The sequence below is a fragment of the Theropithecus gelada genome, chromosome 4, assembly GCF_003255815.1.
Source record: "Theropithecus gelada isolate Dixy chromosome 4, Tgel_1.0, whole genome shotgun sequence".
NCBI classification, from domain to species: Eukaryota; Metazoa; Chordata; class Mammalia; order Primates; family Cercopithecidae; genus Theropithecus; species Theropithecus gelada.
Window position 1 is genome coordinate 159,947,625 of NC_037671.1, and position 24,532 is coordinate 159,972,156.

The window sequence follows — 24,532 nt, forward strand, 5'->3', positions numbered from 1 at the left end:
AACTTCATGTTTGGACAGAAAACATGTTAGAGAGGATCAAGAAAAGGGAGGGAAACAGCTTTTTAAGGTACTTTTAAACATTATTGATTATAGAAAGTTGATATTTCGTTTTTAGATGTGAAGAATTGGAATTTAAATTAAAATAATAGTACCTTTAATTCATTGTATTAAAAAAAGAGAATCTAACCTGCAAGGATCAAAGTTTTAGCTTGTTGGCCACAGTTGTTTTCCAGCAGGTTAGATACAGTGCTGCTTGAATTTATTTTCATGTAAAGATAAGTATTTGATATTTTTTCATAGTTAAAAATCTGATTTGCTTATTCAGTAATACAGAGTTTTACCAGAAGTGTGATTAAAAACCAGTCTTTTGTCACCAAAAGACCCTTTATGTCACCAAAATAAAATCCTTGACAGATACAACGCTACTAGGTATATCATTAAAATATATTTATAATAGAATAAACACCTAGAATCAGAACATTGGTTGAAAACATAGGAGCTTTATGGGCAGTAAATTTGGAGCTAGTCACATTTTAAATTTGCCAACAGTGGTTCTTTGTTGAATCCAGAAGATAGAGCAAAATGTTACACTGATAGTGTAAGTTAGCAACATAGTTTTATATAAGTATTTGAGGGACTGGCCAGAAATATACTCCTGACTGTACATGTTTCATAGGAAGTTCTAGAAACAACAAAGCACTTTCTATATGCTTTCAGGTGGAATCTCCAACTGATAAATCAGGAAACTTCTTCTGTTCACACCACTGGGAAGGGGACAGTCTGAATACCCAACTGTTCACGCAGACCTCACCTGTGGCAGATGCACCGGTAAGTATGTGTGCACCGGCCCCTAAGTTGTTATATGACGCTGGCGCCTCACACAGTCCTGTATGTGGCATGTGGGGCTGCTGCGGTTTCAGCACTGCCTCTTTAAGGCATCTTATTTCTAAATATTCTCCTGTGCATGGTTTTTAAAAAATGGTTATTAATGTAGAGTATAAAGTTGAGTTTTTTCATGTATTAGAAACGTTGCAGACTTTTTCATTATTTGTTTTCTTATGATATGAGTGCCTTTGCCATTTAAAAAAATCAGCCACATGGATATAAAAACTATGTTAATTTTTATATTTTCCTTTATTTGTCTTCTAAATAATATTGTCTTCTTGTTAAGTTGTCTGTTGTTTGGTTTGTGTAGCATCTCATATGGTATCAACCAGTGTCTATAGCAGATGCCCAGTATTGTACCCAATTGCTTTGGGTTACTACCACCATTTTTAAAGTTTATGATTTGTGAATGGTTGTCCTTATGTCTTAAGGAAAATCAGAGCTATTAACAACTGCTGAGATTTATTTAGTAGGTACTAAGTGGTAAGTACTATTCTAGGGGCTTTCAATGAATTAATTCAATTAATTCTCACAAGTATCCTGTAAGGTTGGTATTACTTTTATTAATTTTTATTTTTTTGAGACGGAGTTTCGCTCTTGTTGCCCAGGCTAGAGTGCAATGGCGCGATCTCAGCTCACCACAACCTCTGCCTCCCGGGTTCAAGCGATTCTCCTGCCTCGGTCTCCCGAGTAGCTGGGATTACTGGCATGCACCACCACACCCGGCTAATTTTGAATTTTTCGTAGAGACAGGGTTTCTCCATGTTGGTCAGGCTGGTCTGGAACTCCCGACCTCAGGTGATCCACCCGCCTCAGCCTCCCAAAGTGCTAGGATTATAGGCCTGAGCCACCGCGCCCGGCCAGGTGGGTATTACTATCATTTCTATTATGTCAACCGGAAAACAGAGGCACAAAGAGGCTTAGTCATTCGCTCAAGATTATATACCTAATAAGGGATGGTGCTGGGTTGGAACTCAGGTCTTGTTCTAAATTCCCTACTGTTTACCATTTTTTGCCAATAATTTGTGGCTCTAAAGTATTGATAGTTCTGTACCAGTATATGAAATAAAGTGTTCTCTCCCCAGAACTTAGTTAATCTTCTGTTTTGAAAGGCATGTATTTATTAATTCATTCAGCAGATGTTTTTTGAGTGCCTAACACATGCCTAGAATTCTGGGATCCCGAAGGAGCTTTGTGTTGTGGTGATGTTTGCCACAGTGGGATTACGTTTCAGACATAGTTGAGTTCTCCTTTTAGCTCGTAGTGAGGAGAATTTCTGGCAGAAAACTGCATTTTTTAATGCTAATGTGTATCATCTCATAGTAATCTACTCTCCACAGTGTTAGAGAAATGTTGGCTCTCATATTATCCAACCTCATTTAAATTTCAAATTATTCTCTTCCCTTTAGAATATTCTTACAAGCTCCATTTTAATGGCACCAGCATCAGAAGATGAAGACAATGTTCTCAAAGCATTTACAGTACCTAAAAACAGGTCCCTGGCGAGCCCCTTGCAGGTAATTACTATTCCAACATTGGTATTTTAAAATTCATTTGCTGAAAAACTGTCATCTTTGATGGTGGTGGTGGTGGTGGTGGTGGTGGTGGTAGTGCTGGTGGTCTGTTTTTTGTTTTCAACATTTTAACATAGAGGAGTAATGCTTTTATACTATTTCTTGATGTCTAGAAAAATCCAATAATTCCTTTTTGCTACTCACATGAGACATGCTAGAAATTTTTGAGTGCAGATTTCCCAAAGCATGATGAAATGAAACATTTCTTATTGTGACTGAGACTAAGATCATGTATTACACGTGTGTCACTATCTTCTTCTGCCCTCAAATGTTTTATAAAAATATATCGATATAGTTTACTTTATTCCAAATTTTTTATTTTTTATGCTGTATCCCTAGGCAACCAAAGCTCAGAGACTGTTCCAATTTTAAATGAAGTCTGAAATTAGTCAGACAGAAAATAATTGCAATGTATTTGACTGTCAGAATAAGAAAGTCAACTGTCAATGTTGTGAGGCCAATCTGAAGTTGACCATCTGCTGTGAGGTTTTAATATCAAAAGAGATTTCCCTTGTAACCCTAAAGTGAGTGTGTGTTGATGAAATATAACAAATTCCAAATTAATCCTGAGCCAGATGTAAATAAGAATGCAAATTTTGCTTCCCTAAATTATTTAAAGCAGTTTCTAACATTAAATAGCCCAATACCCAGCCACCTGCAGAGCCCTCTCTCCTCCATCCCCCTGTGCCATGCAAAGGGAAACTTCATAACCCTAGAGAAATTGAAGAGCCTGGATTCAGAAGCTGAAAGTCATATTTCTTGCTGTAAGTTAAATGGCACGATCATAGGATAGCAACCTTTGAGAGTCTGCCCATTCCCTTAAAGGGGTTTCCCGTCCTTGTGATAGTTTCTCATTCCAAATTGTGAGAATCTTAAAACTTGCCCTGTTTAAGTATTTGCGATGCTTAGTTTTTCGGGTTTTGTTGTTGTTGTTTTGTTTTTTGAGACAGGGTCTTACCCCGTGGCCCAGGCTAGAGTGTAGTGGGGTGATCTCAGCTCACTGCAATCTCCACCTCCCAGATTCAAGTGATTCTTGTACCTCAGCCTCCCAAGTAGCTGGAATTACAGGTGTGAGCCACCGGCACCCAGCTATTTTTTTTGTATTTTTGGGTAAAGACGGAGTTTTGCCATGTTGGCCAGGCAGGTCTCGAATTCCTGGTTTCAAGTGATCTGCCCGCCTCGGCCTCCTACAGTGCTGGGATTACAGGTGTGAGCCACCGCACCTGGCCAATGCTTAGTATTATTTTGAAATAAGGGTTGCAAGCACATTTTGTTTAATTAAATCAGATTGATTCCTTCCTGGCCTTTCTCTGACAACAATTGTTTTGGTAAAATGGCTGTGGACTGGAGTGTGAGACAGGGAGTCAGTATTTATGGGGAATCTGGACAAGTTCCTATATCAGTGAGTCTAGAGTCGGCCCCGTGTGGAGAAGACTCAGAATATCACAAAGAGGCCAGATGCAGTGGCTCACACCTGTAATCCCAGCACTTTGGGAGGCCAAGGCAGGTGGATAAGTTGAGGTCAGGAGTTCGAGACCAGCCTGGCCAACACGGTGCAACCCCATCTCTACTAATCCCAGCTACTCAGGAGGCCGAGGCAGGAGGATCGCTTGAACCCGCGAGGCAGAGGCTGCAGTGAGCCGAGATCGTGCCACTGCACTCCAGCCTGGGTGACAGAACGAGACTCCGTCTCAAAAAAACTATCGCAAAGAATCGGGAGATGAGGGAGAAAATGAACTCCACCCAGACATAAGAGGAGCCCAGAAAGGGAATTACAAAGATTCCAAGGCAAAGGGCAGCCATTTCAGACTTTTCCTGAGAGCTGTTCTTAGGTCCAGAAGGAAAGCTTTTTCTTTTTCTTTTTTTTTCCTTCCCGTCTAAGTTACTTGGCCCTTGATTTCTAGAGAACAGAATTCAACTCCTGCTATTAGTGCTACTAATGTTTTAATTCAGTTAGATTAAGTTTTATGTATATTTTCTAACCTAGCCTGGGGCCAAGTTGTATTTGTAGTAGTATAGGAAAAGTCTGTTCTAAATTTCAAAAAGTAAACACATAAATATACTTGGGGACAGTTACCATTACGTACGTTGAAAACCCATAGTTCAGTATTGAACTTTATCAGTATATTTGTATTTTATTTAATGGAAATATTGGTTATCTCTGAAACTGAAAATTAAGTCGTAGCTCTACTTTATTAATCTGTATTCTCCTGTCTATCAGTGAGCCATACTGGCACTTTATGGATACTAACATCTGTACACTGAGATTGTTGTGTATGGTGAAGGTAATATTTGTCAATTCTACCAAACTGAATAATTGAGACTTGAAAGTTAATTTTAGAGTCAATACTCCTGTCTAAACTGTATAGTTCACTGGTTTACACTGACCATATATGTTTTAATAATCTGCTATAAAGCCAGGCTCAGTAGCTCACACCTGTCATCACAACACTTTGGGAAGCTGAGACTGGAGGATAGATAGCTTGAGACCAGGAGTTTGAGACCAGCCTGCACAACATAGCTAGACTCAGTTTCCATTAAAAAATAATTAGCTGGGTGTAGTGCACACCTGTAATCCTAGCTACTTGGGAGGCTAGGGCAGGAGGATCCCTTAAGCCCAGGAGTTCAAGGTTACGGTGAGCTGTGATTATACCCCTGCACTCTAACCTGGGAGACAAGAGCAAGACCTTGTCTCTAAAAAAATTTTTTCAAGGCCGGCCGCGGTGGCTCACACCTGTAATCCCAGCACTTTGAAGAGGCTGAGGCGGGTGGATCACAAAGTCAGGAGTTCGAGACCAGCCTGGCCAACATGGTGAAACCCGGTCTTTACTAAAAATACAAAAAACTAGCCAGGCATGGTGGTGCACACCTGTAATTCCAGCTACTCAGGAGGCTGCAGCAGGAGAATTGCTTGAACCCGGGAGGTGAAAGTTGCAGTAAGCCCAGATCGCACCATTTCTCTTCAGCCTAGGCAATAGAGTGAGACTCCATCTCAAAAAAAAAAAAAAAAAAAAAAAAATTAATCTGCTATAATAGATACTAATTTATTTTAAGAAATACTTACTGAATGTTGCTCTGCATACTTGCCAGTTGGGAGAAGAAAATAAATCTTCACTAAGTGAATGAATGCTATACACCAAGTATCTCCTTCATTTTATGTCATGGAGTTCTAGCTTCTGATACCACAGAAATATGTGATTTCTAAAATGTTTCAGGCTATTGTGATAAGTATTGGAAAATGCGTCAAGTGACTCTAAATATTTAAACATATATGGCCTATATTTCATATAATCCTGACTCAGTAATATTTCTATGGATGTTTTTATGCAATTTGTTAATTTTATTTGTTTAAAACACAGTGCTATTTCATACAGTTCTATTGATAATCCAATTTGACCTAATTAGGCATATTTCTCACACATGGTATTATTGAACATATTGCACATTTATTAAATGATATGTATTTTACTTAAGAGTACTTTATATAATCTCTAATTTTTGTAATTTGTAATTACAATAAATCAAATATTAAGTGGGATTTTAGGCAAACCATCTAGACATTTTTGTCATAATGCTTTTATTAAAACAGCAAAATAGGAGTTTCAAAATATTTTAAAATTTGAATACTTCTAAAATGTAAAATATTTGCAACTGGTGTAATGCAGTTGATCGTCTGTCCCTATAAATTGTCTAAATAACTTAGGTGCAAGAACAGTTTATTGAAGAACACAAGAACTGCACAATTTTGTGTTTTATCATTTCAGTTTTAATCACCCCAGCTTGATTATGGCAATAACATTTTAGAAAAGCAATTATTACTGTTTTTGAGGCCCATATACTGGGCCATTACGGTTTTGCTTCTAACATACATATAAATGCACATGCTTATTTGTAAATATGTATAAATTACATTTGCTGTTTTAAAATTAGAAATGCCAAGAAACTATGTGTTTGACATTTTATTATAAATTTTATACACATATAGAAGTGTGGAAAATATACTATGTTCTAGAGTTAACACTTGTTATCATTTTGCCATATTTACCTCATCTCTTTTTTTTTTCTTGAGATAGAATCGGCCGGGCGCGGTGGCTCAAGCCTGTAATCCCAGCACTTTGGGAGGCCGAGACAGGCGGATTACGAGGTCAGGAGATCGAGACCATCCTGGCTAACACGGTGAAACCCTGTCTCTACTAAAAACTACAAAAAACTAGCCGGGCGAGGTGGTGGGCGCCTGTAGTCCCAGCTACTCGGGAGGCTGAGACAGGAGAATGGCATGAACCCGGGAGGCGGAGCTTGCAGTGAGCTGAGATCCGGCCACCGCACTCCAGCCCAGGCAACAGAGTGAGACTCCGTCTCAAAAAAAAAAAAAAAAAAAGAGAGATAGAATCTCACTCTGTCGCCCAGGCTGGGGTGCAGTGACGTGATATCAGGTCACTGCAACCTCTACCTCCTGGGTTCAAGTGATTCTCCTGCCTCAGTCCCCTGAGTAGCTGGGACTACAGATGTCCGCCACCATGCCCAGCTAATTTTTGTATTTTTAGTAGAGATGGGGTTTCACCATGTTGGCTAGGCTGGTCTCGAACTGCTGACCTCAAGTGATCCACCTGCCTCGGCCTCCCAAAGTGCTGGGATAATAGATGCGAGCCACCGCGCCAGGCCTACTTCATCTCTTTTTTTATGAAGTTTTAATTTTGTTTTTAAATTTTTAATTTTTTTTTTTTGGAAACAGTGTCTTGTTCTGTCACCCAGGCTGGAGTTCAGTGGCACGATCTCGGCTCACTGCAACCTCCATCTCTCAGGTTCAAGCGATTCTTCTGCCTCAGCCTCCCAAGTAGCTGTGACTAAAAGCGCGTGTCACCACGCCCAGCTAATTTTTGGTATTTTTAGTAGAGACAGGGTTTCACTGTGTTAGCCAGGATGGTCTTGATCTCCTGACCTCATGATCTGCCCACCTTGGCCTCCCAAAGTGCTGGGATTACAGATGTGAGGCACTGCACCAGCCTGGTATTTTTTTGTTTTGTTTTGAGACAAGGCCTTGCTCTGTCACCCAGGCTGGAGTGCAGTGGCAAGATCATGGCTTGCTCTAGTCTACCTCCTGGACTCAAGCAATCCTCCTACCTCAGCCTCCTGAGTAGCTAGGAATATAGGCACATGCCACCATGTCCAGCTAGTTTTTTGTTTTGTTTTGTTTTGTTTTGTTTTTTGTAGAGATGGGGTCTCCCTGTGTTGCCCAGCCTGGCCTCAAACTCCTGGGCTCAAGCAATACTTCTGCCTTGACCTCCCAAAGTGCTGGGATTACAGGCAGGAGCCACCCTGTCCAGCCTGAAGTATTTTAAAGTAAATTCCAACTAATATAACATTTTATTCTCATGTACTTCCAGATGTGTCTCTAAACATAGACATTTTTATATATAACCTAATACCATCATTACATATTTAACAATAATTCTTTAATCTTCTCATTCTCTGGTATATTTAAATTTCCCATTAATCCAAAAAAGAATCAAAATTGAAACAATTTCACACATTGCATTTGGTTAAGCCTCTTAAATCTCTTTTACTCTCTAGTCCAGTGCTGTCTAATAGAACTTCTATAGTGATGTGAAGGAAATTTCTAATATGCTGCTATCCACTATGATAGCCAGTGGCTTTTGAGCACTTGAAATATGGCAAGTGCTGCTGAGGAACAGAATTTTCAATTTGAATGAATTTAAGTTGCTTTAATTTAATAGCCACATTTCCTTACTCTCTTTCTGGAATCAGCCATTTCCCCATGGTGCTCTGAATCCTCTTAGTGAGAAATGGTGCATAGACACCAAAATCAGGGTGCTAAGTCTGCCCATTGTTATGTGGGTTGTCATTGAGATACAAATAATTTTTTTTTTTTATTTGAGACAGAGTCTCAGTCTGTCACCCAGGCTGTAGTGCAGTGGTACAATCTCAGCTTACTGCAACCACCACCTTCTGGGTCCAAGCAATTCTTCTGCCTCAATCTCCCAAGTAGCTGGGATTACAGGCGCCCGCCACCACACTCGGCTAATTTTTGTATTTTTAGTAGAGACATGGTTTCACCATGTTGGCCAGGCCAGGCTCAAACTCCCAACCTCAGGTGATCTGCCTGTCTCAGACTCCCAAAGTACTGGGATTACAAGTGTGAGCCACCACACCCAGCCAAGATTCAGTGAATTTTAATAATCCGGAACTCTCCACGTATCCCCTAATCTATAATCTACAGTGCTTAAATAGAGGCTTTTATAAGCCATTATGTACAATCATGTTATGTTTGTTTTTTTAAATTACTTAGTCTTTTTCCAAAAGGAATTTGCAACAGCTGCATAATCTTATAATCGTTGTGTTTCTTTTATTTTTTTCACAGTTGTTTTAATTTTAAATTGTAAAAGCAAACAGGATATTCTTACAATAAAAATGTTCTGAGATTTTTTTATATTTGTGTCTTTCATGTGGCCCAGAATATATGAGATTTTCATGTCGTATCATTGTCAGTATTCAGCCTTTTCTCCACATTGTGTGGGGTGGAGGATAGAGTATAGAAGCTTATAAAATGGTCACAAATGAGTAAGTAGTGAAAACAGTCAGCCTAGAAAGTGTGCATTTGTGGCAGGAAAGGCACTGTGGAATGCTGCTGGATTCCGCCATTCAGTAGTTACCCCAGAGAGACCGAGGCAGACGCACAGCTCCCTCCTCAGCAAGGAGAAAAGAGTTGCCTGCTTTCCTCAGCATGCTTTCCATTTCCTTTATGTTTTGAAATAAGCACATTATGCTAATCAACTTTTCTTAAGGTAGACATTTTTATTGGCAGATCAAAAACTCTACTTTAAGTTATAAGCCTTCTGAACTTCTGTATTTTTCTCTTAAATTATAATTTCCTTTTATTCCTATTTAAAACCCAAGTGTAAAAGATGTGTTCATAGGCTTTCTACTCACTCACTTTCCTCTTTTTCGTAACCACAAAATGACAGCCTTAAATTTTAATTTCCTGACTTGGCTTGCCCGTGGCCTGACTTTTTTAAAACAAGAAATTTAAGTTAAAGAAATTTCTCCAGCCATTATTATTTAAACACATTTGCACAGCATCAAAGAATTTTAAAATATTGCTAGCAGTTGATACTCTCCTTAGCTTTCGGTTCAGTGTGTTTTAGATTGCTCCTATCTTTATGTTATTTGTTTATGAACTTTTATATTTTTCAAAAAATAAGGCAAATCCTTTTTGCCTTATAGGCATTGATAAGCAGTATAATAAGCAAGCATATGGGGGCAACAGAACCTGGGTTCCAGGCTAGACTCTACCATTTTCAAATGGCATGACTTTAATTCATCAAGTGAACAAAATTAAGCAAACTATAAGTTCGGGACCATGGAATATCCTTCACTCATCACACAGGTTACTGTGAAGATCAAATGGATATAATATTGCTTTCAAGATGGCGGCACACTTGCCACTGTACACGGGTGGTATGTTAGGCAGAGGCTCCACATAGTCCCTGTCCTTGAAATGCAGGCAAGAAGCCCTCACCAAAGGCCAGGGTGGTTTTTTGGGTTTTTTTGTTGTTTTGTTTTTTTCATTGTGGTATATTATTTCCTCTGGCATGCTATTCCCTGTCCCACTCCTACAGAACTGTGTCAGTGGGTCACCAAAAGAGAGAGCTGATTCAACTGATTCCTTGAAATAAAGGTAGTCAGACCTCGCGGTATGATGGAGATGAAGCAACTGATTTACTGGTTTTCTCTATTTTTCTGCTGCTCGTGTTGGCATTTAAGCAGACATGGAAACCGTCTGCACACGACAGAGACCTTTCTGAGCCTTTTTCATCTAGTGTGCTGTGCTGACCCGCTCCCCTGGATGCCTGCACACTCATTTGGTTCTCCCTTTTGGTCACTTTTTTCCACTTACCCTGGCAGAAGTTCACATAGCTGTCAGTAGTAACTCAGTGACCTGCTTTCAAAAAATGTTATAAATTAAGCAGCTTTTCTGTGTACAGCTTTTGGGTTGAACTGGGAAGGGCTAAGTGAAGGGAGAAGCTATGTTGAGCTCAGAGTCAGAATGCCCTGCCCCAGACATTTTGAGATGTGGATTTTTCATTTGTTTTGTTTGGTGACACTTAGAGAGAATAAACATTCTGAGATAAAATCTTCCTTGGGCAGGCCAGCAAAGATAGAATTGCTTTAGAGCAATTTGGCTCTGGTCTTAATCTTTAATAGTCTGGAACTCATATGTGACTAAGGAAAAGAATATTGCAAAAAGTTGTGCCACCCTAGGCTATATCATATAAACTTAGAAAGTCTATCAACATGTAAGGTGAAGAGACCTCTAGAGACATCTGGGACAAACTCCAAATTTGGGAAAGGTCCATCCACATCCATCCACATTTGCAATTGTTAATTTAGACTTGGGAAGTGGAGGCATTGGTGGATGAGGCAACTTCTAGTCACCATCTTGATTTTTAATTCCCTAACTTTTAAGATTATTTTCTGTAGAAAATCAGCAGTGCTGAAGTTGGAGGCATTTAATTGATTTGTGCCAACCTAAGGAAGCATTTACTCTCGACAAAAGTTAGGTAACCATTAACCTTAGCTTAGCAACATTTCAGTTTAAGCTTATCCCTGACTTTCAAGAGACAACTAAAGATTTCTACAGTCTATCTTATAACTGATCCATTTTTTCAAAAGATATCCCTTTGGGAAGGAATTCTCATTTTTAGAATTTTAGTCCAGAGTAAGTATTTTTTTTTCAGATAGGTGAAATAGAATAAGCAGAAAATTCTTATTTTTTACTGTTTTAGATACCATGGATGCCTGCTTATTGTTTTAAAACAAAACATAATAAAAACATAATACCATCTGATGAGTTGCTTTGGTTTTACCTTTTTTTTTTTTTTCTTCAGTTTATACAAGTTTCTTATTAGGTCAGCAAATTGTAAAACACATAATTTGTCAAGGCTTTTGAAGCCAGCAGATACTGGTTGAAGTTGCTGTATGAATATAATAATAAGAACCGTTTTTGTTCAGCTTGATGAAAAAACTATTCATGTTCTGAATGAAAATGTGAAGATCATCTAATTCTGACAGAAAACCACCTGTGGACATGGTCTTGTTTCTTTTTATTTCTTCTGTTTTCTACAAAGGATGGCAATATTTATTTAAAGTGCTTTAACAGGATATCCCAGTTAAAGCTTTGACAGACTGTTTATAGTTCACTTCTGCCCAGGGGCAATTAAAGGCACATTACAGGATAAGCAAGATGACTCCCCGGCCACAGGAGGAGGATGTGTGGGTAGGATTATTAATGTTGAAATGAATTATGATAGAGTGACATGTCTGCAAGAGCACCATGGGTTAGTAACTTCACAAGAATTCATATGCAGAAACCCATAATTCTCAGCATTTCTTTAGTGTAAATGAAACTAAAGTTTATGGAGAGAGAACAAGGAGAATTTGCAAAGATTATGTATGACAGTATTTAAAAATATTCTTCCAGCACAAAGACATTAATCTTCCTTTGTCAAAAATAATTCTGTCTGCATGAAAAGTTGGCATGGGGCCCCAGGCTTCAGGTAAGATGGGAGAAAGGGAGCATTTCTTTTTTTTTGTACCAAAGTACTCAATCTTCTGATCTTCCTTGACTTTCATAGCATAGGCATATGTCTACTCTGACCAGTTTGTTTCATTTATTGTGGTAAGATGTGCTTGTCTTGTGCTTTCCTGGTGCAGAAAAGGAGCTCCCTCGGTCATGCTTGGTGGCCTTTTTGTTCCTACACACAGTGGTTCTTGTACACGGTGGCTACCACATCCTGGTGTTTGTCTGTTCTGGGAGAATCAGGCGTTCCAAGTCATCTTGGCTGCCCTAGCTCTGAGCTTCATGGAATATATGACTCAGAAATGCTATGCTTTCTGGAATTTGGATATTTCATTTTTATTTGTTTCTTGGTAAATTCTCTTTTGGCTTAGGAGAAGCTAACGATTTGGAAAGGTCTCTCAGAACTCTGATTACAAATATATGGTACCTTCTTTATAGTGATCTCATTTTTAAATACCTGGTCCTGGAGGAAGAGCTAAATATGAATAAAGTGATGAGCCATGTAGGGGATCTCACAGCAACACAGTCAAATTTCAAGTTGAAAATATATTCAGTTGATAATACTTAGTACTAGATTCTCCTGAACTGACTTTGGGAATTCTGAGTCAACCTAAGGACTATATTACAAAGGATCAGAACTTGACTTTTAGGCCAGGTGTAGTGGTTCATGCCTGTAATCCCAGCACTTTGGGAGGCCAACGCAGGTGGATCACTTCAGTCCAGGAGGTTGAGACCAGCCTGTGCAACACAGCGAGACCCTGTCTCTACAAAAAATACAAAAAATTAGCCAAGTGTGGTGTGCACCTGCCTGTAGTCTGAGCTACTGAGGAGGCTGAGGTTGGAGAATCAACTTTAACTCTGGAGATGGAGGCTACAGTGAGCTGTGATCATGCCAGCCTGGGCAAGGAGCAAGACCCTCTCTCACAAGCAAAAACAAAAAAGACACAGAACTTGACTTTTAACAGGAAGCATAGTAATAGCACGCGTAAAATTGTTTTAACATAACATTTAAGATAATTTACACATTTAGAAAATTAATTCTGGCTTGTTGTAGTGGCTTATCCTTAATCCCAACACTTTGAGAGGCCAAGGCAGGAAGATCACTTGAGGCCAGGAGTTTGAGACCAGCCTAGGCAACATAGCGAGACCCACCCCCTCTACAAAAAAAATTAAAAAAAAAAACATAGCTGGGCATGGTGACACATGCCTCTAGTCCCAGCTACTTAGGAGGCTGAGGCGGGAGGCTCGCTTGAGCCCAGGAGTTTGAGGGAGCTGTGGTCATGCCCCTGCACTCTAAGCTGGGCAACAGAATGAGGCCCTATGTCTAAAAAAAGAAAAATAGAAAAGAAAATTCTATACTGATTGAAGCCCAGTTAAATAGAAAAAAAAAAAAAATTCTGATAGGCCATTTTAAAGACTTTGGAAAAATTCTTAACCAGAGCAAAACAGAAACAATCCTGTCTTTCTTGGTTCTCACATTTCCATTCTCACCTTCATTCCCCTTCCCTCCATTCGTTTCAAGTATTTTTCTTTTCTGTGTGTATCTTTATGTAAATTTAAATTTACATACAAGATATTATGATATTAAGATATTTCATTCTGCGTCCTGTTTTGTCACTTGTTCTTTAAGATCCAAGTTCTTGGCTCCACGTGCATCTAATCATTGCCGTAAGCCCTGCATCGTACTTCATATTCACCATATTTTACTATTCACCTTCAAGTAGTCACTATAATATGTCACATTGTTGTAGCGACTGCAAATGCAAGCTCAGTAATTGAAAAGATAACATTAAATTTTGTTTTCTAACTGGTTTCCTGTGTCAATTTCATGTTTTGGGAATTCGTATGGACAGATAGACACCAGAGAGATATGTGTTTCACCTGCATGCTTGAGGCTAGAGAAACATGATTTATTCAGAATTATTTCAAATACTGTAACTACCCTGGTAATTGTGTTTAGGAAAACATTAAATTCGGAATAGAAGGCAATTCAGAATACCTGTCTGTTATCTTTGTCTTGTCATTTTTGAGATACTCAGTTCCTGGAAAATATTATGATAATCCATCCTGCTATGTAGTATTTCAAGTTATACACTGAGCCTCTGAGCTTTCAGAGTGAACATTTCTCTTCATAGACAGTGCTGTTGACATCAGTGGAGATGGCGCAAGCTTTATGCCCTAGGAATGTTTAAAAGCTAGAACATTACACTGCAAACCCAAAGTCAGGAAACCTTGTTCCAGCAACTAGGCAAGGAAAGCCTACCACTGTAACCCGGACCTTGTTTTAGTAGAATTATATTTCTTTGCTAAGAAGTCTGGTGACTCTCACACCCCATCTCAACACTTTCCTGGATTCCAAGGCCCTGGTGCCCTGAGCACACAATTTCCCAGGTTCCTTTTATTGTTCCTGATAAGAACTTGAATATAGGGGTGTGGTCCCGTGGGTGACATTCTTGCTCCATCATTTCTTACCCGGGTAACCTTGAGTATGGCGCCTAAATCCTCTCTTCCTTTCAAATTGCCTAGTCTATAAAATGGATGCGATGAATGGTACCTATGCCACAGGTGTTTTGTGTGAGAATTAAATGAGAGGAGTTATATAAATAACACTTGGAGGCATGGAGGCATATAGTGAGGGCTTGTTTTATGTTGTCATTTAACCCTTTCTCTCTCTGCTCCTCCCCAGACACACACATCCCCTCCCACTGGCAATGTACAAATTGCAGCTTCCTGCCTCTTTCCTGCTTTCTCGCTCCCTGGATGACATCGCTGCGTTTTCGCCTCGTCCCTAATCTTAGCTGTTTTCACCCTTTCCCCACAACATTGCCTTGACAGTTCCTCAGTGTCCCATCCCCTCTTCCCTTGGGTAACACCAGAAGCCTGCACACACTGCCTGTTATTATTCCTCCTGTTTCACGTGTGTCCATTCTGTCTCATAAAGGACACTGTAGGCTCTGAAGAGCTAAGGTCTTTCTTACTCTTTTGTCCCATGGAAAATAATCCCTCCAGATAGCAATACCAGGAATAGTGCTTTTTCTAACCCATGGGTTTCCTTTTGAGCTTACAGGCACCAAATCTTACATCTGTTTGTGTTTCTGTTCCCCTCTCTGCATTGGCTGCTAGAGAGATCAGAGTCAAGAGGGAGATTACATCTAGCTGAGGCACTGTGCTTTATGGCAGGAGTTTTGTGTGCAGATCTCATACCATCTTCATGTTACAGTTGTTCCTTAGTATCCATGCGGGATTTGTTTCAGGACCTGCAAGGACACCAAAGTCCGTGGATGCTCAAGTCCCTGATATAAAATAGCATAGTGTTTGCATATAATCTACACACATCTTCCCATATAATTTTTTTTTATTATTTGTATAAATTCATGGGGTACAAGTGTAATTTTCTTACATGGATGTATTGCATAGTGGTCAAAGTCAAAGCTGTGAGTGTATCTATCACCAGAATAATGTACATTGTGTCCATTAATTCCTGTATACTTTAAATCATCTCTAGATTACTTACAATAGCTAATACAATGTAAATGCTATGGAAATAGTTGTTATATTGTTAGGGGATAATGGCAAGGAAAAAACCTATACATGTTCAATATACAACAATTATTTTTTTCTGAATTTTTTTGATCTGCCATTGATTGAATCTATGGATGTGGATCCCACAAATGTGGAACTCACAGATATGGAACCCACAGATGCGGAGAGCCAACTGTGTTTATTTTTTCCAAATTTGTTTCCCTATGACTCTGCTTTATACACATTTTAAAACTCTGTTGTCTTGTATTTCTTTTGTAATCATCTTACATCCTTTTGGAAACCAAGTGGGGCATAAATAGTACATGTTTGCATTTGAGGCAACACAGAGGCACCGCAGGAGCTGGAGACAGCAAAGTTCAAAGCCAGTCCACCACTTACCTACAGAGTGGCCTTGGGCAAGTTACCTCCGTTCTCTGTTTCCATTCTCTAGCCTGTCTAGGGAGAGAATGAACCAGCCTCCCGGGGTGGTTGTGCTGTTTTAATGAGATAATGCATGTGAAATGTGAAGTGCCACTGTCCCTGGCATGGAGATGCCGTCCTTAGATATTAGGTCCATCTTGTGTCTTCTAGTGTATCTTTAAAAATTAAACTATTCTGATTTCATGTCTGTAATCCCAGAACTTTGGGAGGCCAAGACGGGCAGATCACTTGAGTCCAGGAGTTCAAGACGAACCTGGGCAACATGGTGAAACCCTGCCTCTACAGAAAATACAAAAATTAGCGAGGGCTTGGTGGCACGTGCCTGTAGTGCCCGCTGCTTGGGAAGCTGAGGTAGGAGGATCACTTGAGCCCAGAAGGCTGAGGCTGCAGTGAGCTGTGATTATGCCGATACTGATCAGCCTGGTGTGGCAGAGCATGACTCTTTGAGACAAACAAAAAAATTAAACTATACTGATAACTATTTCTAAAGTAACTGATGAAAACATATATACGACACTTAGCAGGTGTTGATCAATTCCAGTGCATGCATGAGCTGCTTTGCGCTGTGGCTCAGGCACTCGGCGGTTTGCTTAGTGAGTAGGTGGCCATAGCCCACCTTAGGTATCTGGAGAATAATGCTCATTCCTGTCTCCAGCTTTGTAAAATTGCCTGATAGTCGGAAGGCATTAAAATGTGAAGATGTGATTGTATCTTATGAAGCTGCTTGGAATGGGTTTTCCCTCTTAACATATAATTTCTGATCATCCATATCCCTTAAGAACACCGGATTTCTGGGGGCCAGGGAGGTAAGATTCTATCTGACAAAGCCTTTCTGGTGTCAACCACTTGCCATCTGTTGGTCAATGCTGGCCCTGCTGGGACTATAAAATGAGCTTCCTTGTCTGACGTTCCTGTTACCCTCTCTTTCCCCATCAGCCTTGTAGCAGTACCTGGGAACCTGCATCCTGTGGAAAGATGGAGGAGCAGATGACAGCTTCCAGTCAAGCTCGTAAATACGTGAATGCATTCTCAGCCCGGACGCTGGTCATGTGAGACATTTCCAGAAAAGCATTATGGTTTTCAGAACACTTCAAGTTAACTTGGGATATATCATTCCTCAACATGAAACTTTTCATGAATGGGAGAAGAACCTATTTTTGTTGTGGTACAACAGTTGAGAGCAGCACCAGGTGCATTTAGTTGAATGAAATCTTATTGGATTTCACCCAACTAAAAGGATTTTTAAAAATAAATAACAGTCTTACCTAAATTATTAGGTAATGAATTGTAGCCAGTTGTTAATATCTTAATGCAGATTTTTTTAAAAACATAAAATGATTTATCTGTATTTTAAAGGATCCAACAGATCAGTATTTTTTCCTGTGATGGGTTTTTTGAAATTTTACACATAGAAGGTACTCCAGTATTTCACTTTTCTCGATCACTAAACATATGCATATATTTTTAAAAATCAGTAAAAGCATTACTATAAGTATAGACTTAATACCATGAGACAATTAATCCAGATTGTAAATGCTCATTTATGGTTAATGACATTGAAGGTACATTTATTGTACCAAACCATTTTATGAGTTTTCTGTTAGCTTGCTTTAAAAATTATTACTGTAAGAAATAGTTTTATAAAAAATTATATTTTTATTCAGTAATTTAATTTTGTAAATGCCAAATGAAAAACGTTTTTTGCTGCTATGGTCTTAGCCTGTAGACATGCTGCTAGTATCAGAGGGGCAGTAGAGCTTGGACGGAAAGAAAAGAAACTTGGTGTTAGGTAATTGACTATGCACTAGTATTTCAGACTTTTTAATTTTATATATATATACATTTTTTTCCTTTTGTAATACATTTGAAAACTTGTTTGGGAGACTCTGCATTTTTTATTGTGGTTTTTTTTGTTATTGTTGGTTTATAAAAGCATGCATTGCACTTCTTTTTGGGAGATCTGTGTTGTTGATGTTCTATGTTTTGTTTTGAGTGTAGCCCGACTGTTTTATAATTTGGGAGTTCTGCATTTGATCTGCATCCCCTGTGGTTTCTAAGTGTATGGTCTCAGAACTGTTGCATGGATCCTGTGTTTGCAACTGGGGAGACAGAAAACTGTGGTTGATAGCCAGTCACTGCCTTAAGAACATTTGATGCAAGATGGCCAGCACTGAACTTTTGAGATATGACGGTGTACTTACTGCCTTGTAGCAAAATAAATATGTGCCCTTATTTTACCTACTTTTGTTTTCTCTCTTACTTGTCACTATGGACAACAGTTACACTTTAAAGGAAATAGAGCAGTCTCAAAGCACTTTCCTCTAGTAATTGCACACCGTATGCATTTTGTGTGAAGAAGGCAGGAATCGTTACAATGGAGAAGAAAGAACAAGCAAACCAAGTTAAATAGTTCACAATCACATGGACGATGGGGAGGAATGTCTTCCAGAATGCATCAGTCAGGGTCCAGCGGCATGTGAGTGGGGATGCTGTAAGGGGGATTCATTCACAAATGTACTGATACCACAGATGTGGGCAGGGGCTAGGACAGCCACAGGATGCAGGCCTGAAGGCGGCTGGAAGGCCGCCTGGAGGGGGACAGTCAGGAAAGCAGGAGCCCTTGAGAGGAGCACTAGCCTTTGACGAGACCACTGCCATCGAGGGAGACCTCACAGGGAGGGAGCCAAGGGTAAACCCTAACTTTGTTTCCCCATTTCTCCTATCTCTGCCCAGGGGTCCTCATTGGCAGAACCAACCAGAAGCTGGAGGACAAGGGAGCTCCCGGATGGGAGCCAGCCTGTGAGCCTTCATGGGTGTGCGGAGTCGTTCATTCAAAATAACCGCATTTCAAAGATGGATCTCTGCTGGCTCCATCTTCAGCTTAGTGTTCTCTTCCCTATACTGTAATACCCTTTTAACATAAATTCATTTAAATTTCCTTTACTCACTCTGTTCCAACTCTGAATTCTCATAGGCATGATACACTTGGTGTTCGTAGAGCCAAGGATTTGTTGCGCCTAATTACTAGTTTTTAAGTCGATTTGGTGGACTTTTACTGTCCTGCTGATAGATGACATGACACGTCTTCCCAGTGTTAGGAAGCTCTTTATATTCGTGCCCTCTCTGAGTATTTTTCCAAGTGCTGACTCTGCCACTTACTAGCAGTTCGAACTTAGACGAGTCACTCACATCTCTGAGCCTTTTATCCTTATCTGGGCAATGAGTTCTTTCCCACAATGAAACTTTTATTAAGTAATGCACTACACAAATGTTTGTTATTATGTACACTTTCCATAGTCCAGTGATGCTTGCTGTGTAGTGTGTGGAATGCCCATCTTGCTGATAATGTGTGCTGCCAGTTACACAGTTAGATTGAGAGATCACTTAATTAGTAATGACAAGAGTAACTCAACATCTTACAGAACTGAAATAGATATTTATATTTCGAACACGCTTGCAACCCAATAACTAGAGACTAAAAACCTAACTTCACGAAAAGGAGTGTAAATGTAGCTGTTATGGTCAACTACTCACACTCACAGAACACCCAGTTCACAAGCATCTCCAAAACGTTGATTGTTCTGATCAATTTTGAAAATCATGCTACTCTTTACAGCAGGAATTCAGGTAGTGTAAGTGAAAACAGTATTATATAGTACTTAAATGAAAGGCTGCACTTGTGAGTTGCTATGTGTGAAGTTGCTTCTGCCTATGTCCATCCAGGGAACAGGAGAGACACTGAGAAGACTGATGTGTCCCCGGCCTCTAGATGGGACTGAAAATTCAAGATAAGAGAGATGCCCTGGGATAAATTTCCTTCTTTCTTTAGAAATTATACAATATTAGAACTGAAAGAGACATTAGATATCATCAGGGCTTCCAATAAGGGGCTCACTGCCTTGCTTTATTGAAAGAAAATCAGTTTTGAAGCAGGACTAATATTTTCTTTTTCTTTTTAAATAGAGATGGCATCTTGCCGTCTTGCCCAGGCTGCTCTCAAATTCTTGGGTTCAACCAATCCTCCCACCTCAGCCTCCCAAAGTGCTGGGATTACAGGTGTGAGCCACCGCACCCGGCCACCAGTCTTGATTTGAATTCAGACCCTACCCTTTACCAGCCGTGTGACTTTGTATGTTTTACTTAATCTCTCAAAGCTTCATTTTACTTAAATTTTAATTACACTGGAGATAAAATTGCATCTCAAGTCAAGGTTGTTAGCTATCGTGAAGATTCTGCAAGTAAATACGTTCTCGCATCTCTGTAAAATGTTGCAGTGCCTGTTGATTAGATAAGTCACCATGATGACTTATGATCAATTAGAGAAAAATGTCTGTTACCCAGCGGTGGGGAAGTGAATACCTCCGAGACCCATGTCCCCAATTGTGTGTTAAAACTGTTCTATGTTAAAAACTTACTTTAAAACTCAATTATATCTTCTCAAAATATTCCTAATCAGAAGTTAATATGTTTCTCCTTCTTGTACAAATATGTATGTGGGAAGTAGGGGGCATATTTTTCCTTAAGCTTGCTGCTTTCTAATCCAAAAAAAAATGTGATGTGCAGATCTATTACACTCCACTTAAAATACTTACAACTTTGGGGCTTATTTTTCTCCTTTTAACCATTACTATTATAAAAATCAATTCTTCCTTAGTCACCATTTTTAGAGGGTAGAGTTAAGGAAAGGAAGTCAGCTAAAATACAAACCTCTTTGTAAAAATAAAGTTTAGCGACTTGGGAGGCTGAAGTGGAAGGATCCCTTCAGCCCAGGAGGTTGAGACCAGCCTGGACAACATAGAGAGACCCCATCTCTGAGAACAAATAAATTTCAAAAGGAAAGTTTACTTATATACAATTATACATAGTAACTTTGCTCCCTATAGCAAAAGGAAGCTAAATTGTAAATCTTATGGAACTTGTTAGTGTTCTAGTAATACACAGTTAATAATTTTTTTAAAAAATTAATATTCAGTGAAAATAATCTTGGCCGGGTGCAGTGGCTCATGCCTGTAATCCCAGCACTTTGGGAAGCCAAGGCAGGTGGATCACCTGAGGTCAGGCGTTCGAGACCAGCCTGGCTGGCCAACATGGCAAAATCCCATCTCCACTAAAAATACAAAAATTAGTGGGGCGTGATGGTGCATGCCTGTAACTCCCAGCTACTCGGGAGGCTGAGGCATGAGAATCGCTTGAACCTGTGAGGTGGAGGTTGCAGTGAGCCAAGATTACGCCACTGCACTCCAGCGTGGGCAACAGAGGAATGCTCCATCTGAAGAAGAAGAAAAAGAAGAAGGAGAAGGAGGAGGAAGAGGAGGAGGAGGAGGAGGAGAAATGAAAAGAAAATAATCTTGATGCTCATGTGGAAATTAAAGAGGTTGTTTGATATTTGTCTTTAGGCTATATTTCTTTAATTCAACTAGTACATGTCGAGGCTCTATTTTGTGCCAGGTGCTGTGTCAGAAGCTGGGGTTAGAGCTCAGAACAACATAGATCAAAGTCCCTGCCCTCTGTGAGCTTATGTTCAGATGGGAGATAGAGATGAGTAAAGGTTACTACAATATAATCGGAATAGGGATAACAGAGACCACAGGAGAGCACCAGATCTAGACGTGGAGGAACAAGACAGGTTTCCTACAGAACTGACAACCTAGGCAGGACTGACAGACAAAGTCAGGCAAGAGTTGGAAGGGACAGTAGAGTAAGATGTGACATCGTAAACTTGCTGAATAAAAACACCCAAATATAACAACTTATCTTTAAATTCATGATGATATATTATATGTGAACATTCAGGCAATTCTACTACCTGAGTATATCTAGTTAGTATATTTTTTTTTCCCATGCTCCAAACAACAGTTTCACACCCCTTTCTCTCAAACTCTCCATCCCATTTCTACCCAGTCCCAGCAGACACCTTTGACTGATACACAAATGAGAAAAGAGAAGCCGTCAACAGCCATACCCGCATGCCTACTCTGTCTCTTGTTAGCATGGGTGAACATGTCCAGCCACAATCATGAAACGGCCCATCCATTTGGCCTCTGCAAGCCATTCCTCTGTATCCTCAGGGGCTTCATCTTGTGAATACTCGTTCTCTCTCCTCGAAATCTTCATTGTCTTCCTCTCTCCCAATGATGCCATCACATTAACATGGTCTACAGCTCCCAGCAGGAAAGACAATATTCCCTTAGCAGTATAGTTTTGGTTTTTGTTTTTTTTTTTTTTTTTGAGACAGGGTCATGCTCTGTCATGCCAGGCTCATCAGTATCGGCACAATCAGGGCTCACTGCAGCCTCAGCCTCCTGGGCTCATATGATTCTCCTACCTCAGCTTCCCAAGTAGCTGGGACAATGGCATGCGCCCCCAAGCCCCAGTAATTTTTGTATTTTCTGTAGAGATAAGGTTTCACCATGTTGCCTAGGCTGGTCTCAAACTCCTGGACTCAAGTGGACAATATCCCCTTATATGCCCCATCATATCACCCCCATTGATCTGCTCCTCAGCAAAACTGCTTTTCTGTATGGCAGGTCCCCACGTCCCCAGGTTGCCTCCCTGCTGCCCACTCCACATGAACTTTCATTGCCCCCACTCTGCCTTGCCTGCCTCTTCAGTGTCACCGTGAGCTGCATTTTGCCAAATCCTGTAGTCACTTCTTCAGCCTCATTTTACTTCACTTATTGGCAGCAGTCAACAGAGTTGACACCCCCTCTTTCTCGAACCATTTTTCTCTCTTGGCTTCAGGCATGACTCCCCTGGTTTTCCTACTTCTCACTGGTTCCCTCTGTTTGCTGCTCCTCCTCACTTTGGGCCTCAAGTGGTCCTTTCTTCCTTCTCTCTCCATCATTCTTCCTAAAGGATTTTATCAGTGCTGTGGTTTTAAATACCATCTCTTCACCCTTGAGCCCACTCTGAAATTCAAGACTCCTGCAGCCTATTCCTTGTTAACATCTTCCCCAAATAAGCATCTTAGATTAAGTATGAACAAAACAAAACTCATAATTGCTTAAATGCTTTTTTCTCATTAGCAGTAATTGGCCCTTATATCTTAATTTCTTCATTCCTCAAGCCAAATATTTGTCATCCTTGGTTTCTCTCTTTACCTTAATACCCTCCTTACACTCAAGTGGTCAGAAAGACCTGAATATTCTACCTGCAAAATTGTATCTTAAGTGTATCTGCTTTCTCTATTACCTGTAATGATATCATTAGTAATGACACAATATTTATGAAGTGCTCACAATATGCTAGGGAAGAAGAAAGAGGGAGCGAGAAAAGAAGAAAGGTAGTGGCTGAGAGGTGAGTTTTGAGAAACTGAAAGAGAAACCTGGAGGAAAAAAAAAAAGATATGAGACCAGAGAGAAAAGCGCTGTAAATAGAGCTTGAACTTTGTCCATAGAGATATGGGGAGTTATTGAATGGTTTCGGCAGGGATATAAAATTACTCATGTATATCTGATTCATATAAATGATTTTGTTCAAATCCCTTTTTCATACACAGTATAAAATTAAACCTTAGGTTAGCAGGGCCAAATGCTGGCAGAGCCTGAATCTTATACTCAGTTAATTGGATTGTACATAGTGCATTTCCTACTGCTTCTTAATTTCCAAAGAATGTGCTTTAATCCCAGAAAAATCTTATTGAAAACATATCTTTTGATCCAAAGTTCATAAGGCCTGTTTTCACCTTTTATAGTCCATAATTATAGAACTAATTAGTTCAGGAAGAACTGATTACTTAACACACTTTTCTCTTTTAAGAGCAGATATTATCAACCAATAATTTATCTAAAACTTTCCTCATCATTTTCAAAAGCCAAATCTTCTACTGAATTTTTCATATGGAATAATCCTTGATTATATTTTGATATTTTGGTCATTAAGAAATTCTGCCAATATTTGTTCTTGAAGGTGTTCTTAGCTTAATTTTATATTTTCTTTTACTTTTTAATCTAGAATGCATTTGTAGAGTCAATGATTCTCAGAAACACATTGGAAATTTGTTTAAAATGGAGATTCTTGACCTCACCCTCGGGGAGTCTGATTTATGAGTCAGGTGTAGACCTAGGAGTGTTTAACAAGCTTGCAGTTGATTCTAATGCAAGTGGTCTGAGAGGACCACACTACAACAGCCTGCCTTACTCCCCCCAACCCTGTGTTTTCTATCTAAACACTCCCCAAGAGCTTTCAATTCCTGTGGGGCCCATCATTTTTAATTAAAATGCCCATTTGTCTATAGAGTATTAGAAAAATATTAAGACCCTAACTATAAGTAGATTTTCTTAAATCCAGAGAATTATTATGTTCCAGATGTTGGTATTAATAAAGGCTAACCTTGGCCTCTGATCCATCTTTTGTTTGATTTTTATAATATATGGGGAAACATAATTTTGTATATATCTAAACCTCTTTAGAAATATGGTTCAGTTGCATATGATCTGTCATAAGGGAATTTATATCTCAAGAAGTTAAGCACATAAACAAAACAAGACCAAAAAAAACACACACAAACAAA

The 24,532-nt window shown here is 39.6% G+C and overlaps 1 protein-coding gene across 10 annotated transcripts in view; it reads left to right on the top strand.

The window, feature by feature from the left end:
• Nucleotides 1-18,261, top strand: part of MYB (MYB proto-oncogene, transcription factor) — a 38,288-nt gene extending 20,027 nt beyond the window's left edge. For 7 of the 10 annotated variants that reach the window (XM_025383856.1, XM_025383859.1, XM_025383855.1 and 4 more), the window contains 3 exons: nt 718-828; nt 2,295-2,402; nt 16,957-18,261. In XM_025383856.1, the coding sequence (XP_025239641.1) occupies nt 718-828; nt 2,295-2,402; nt 16,957-17,073 (336 nt within the window). In that variant the 3' untranslated portion in view covers nt 17,074-18,261. Of the gene's footprint in view, nt 1-717; nt 829-1,493; nt 1,750-2,294; nt 2,403-2,798; nt 3,034-16,956 lie in introns of those variants that run through there. The other 3 variants (XR_003119135.1, XM_025383860.1, XM_025383862.1) reach the window with 3 other exon arrangements.
• The last annotated feature ends 6,271 nt before the right edge of the window (nt 18,262-24,532 follow it).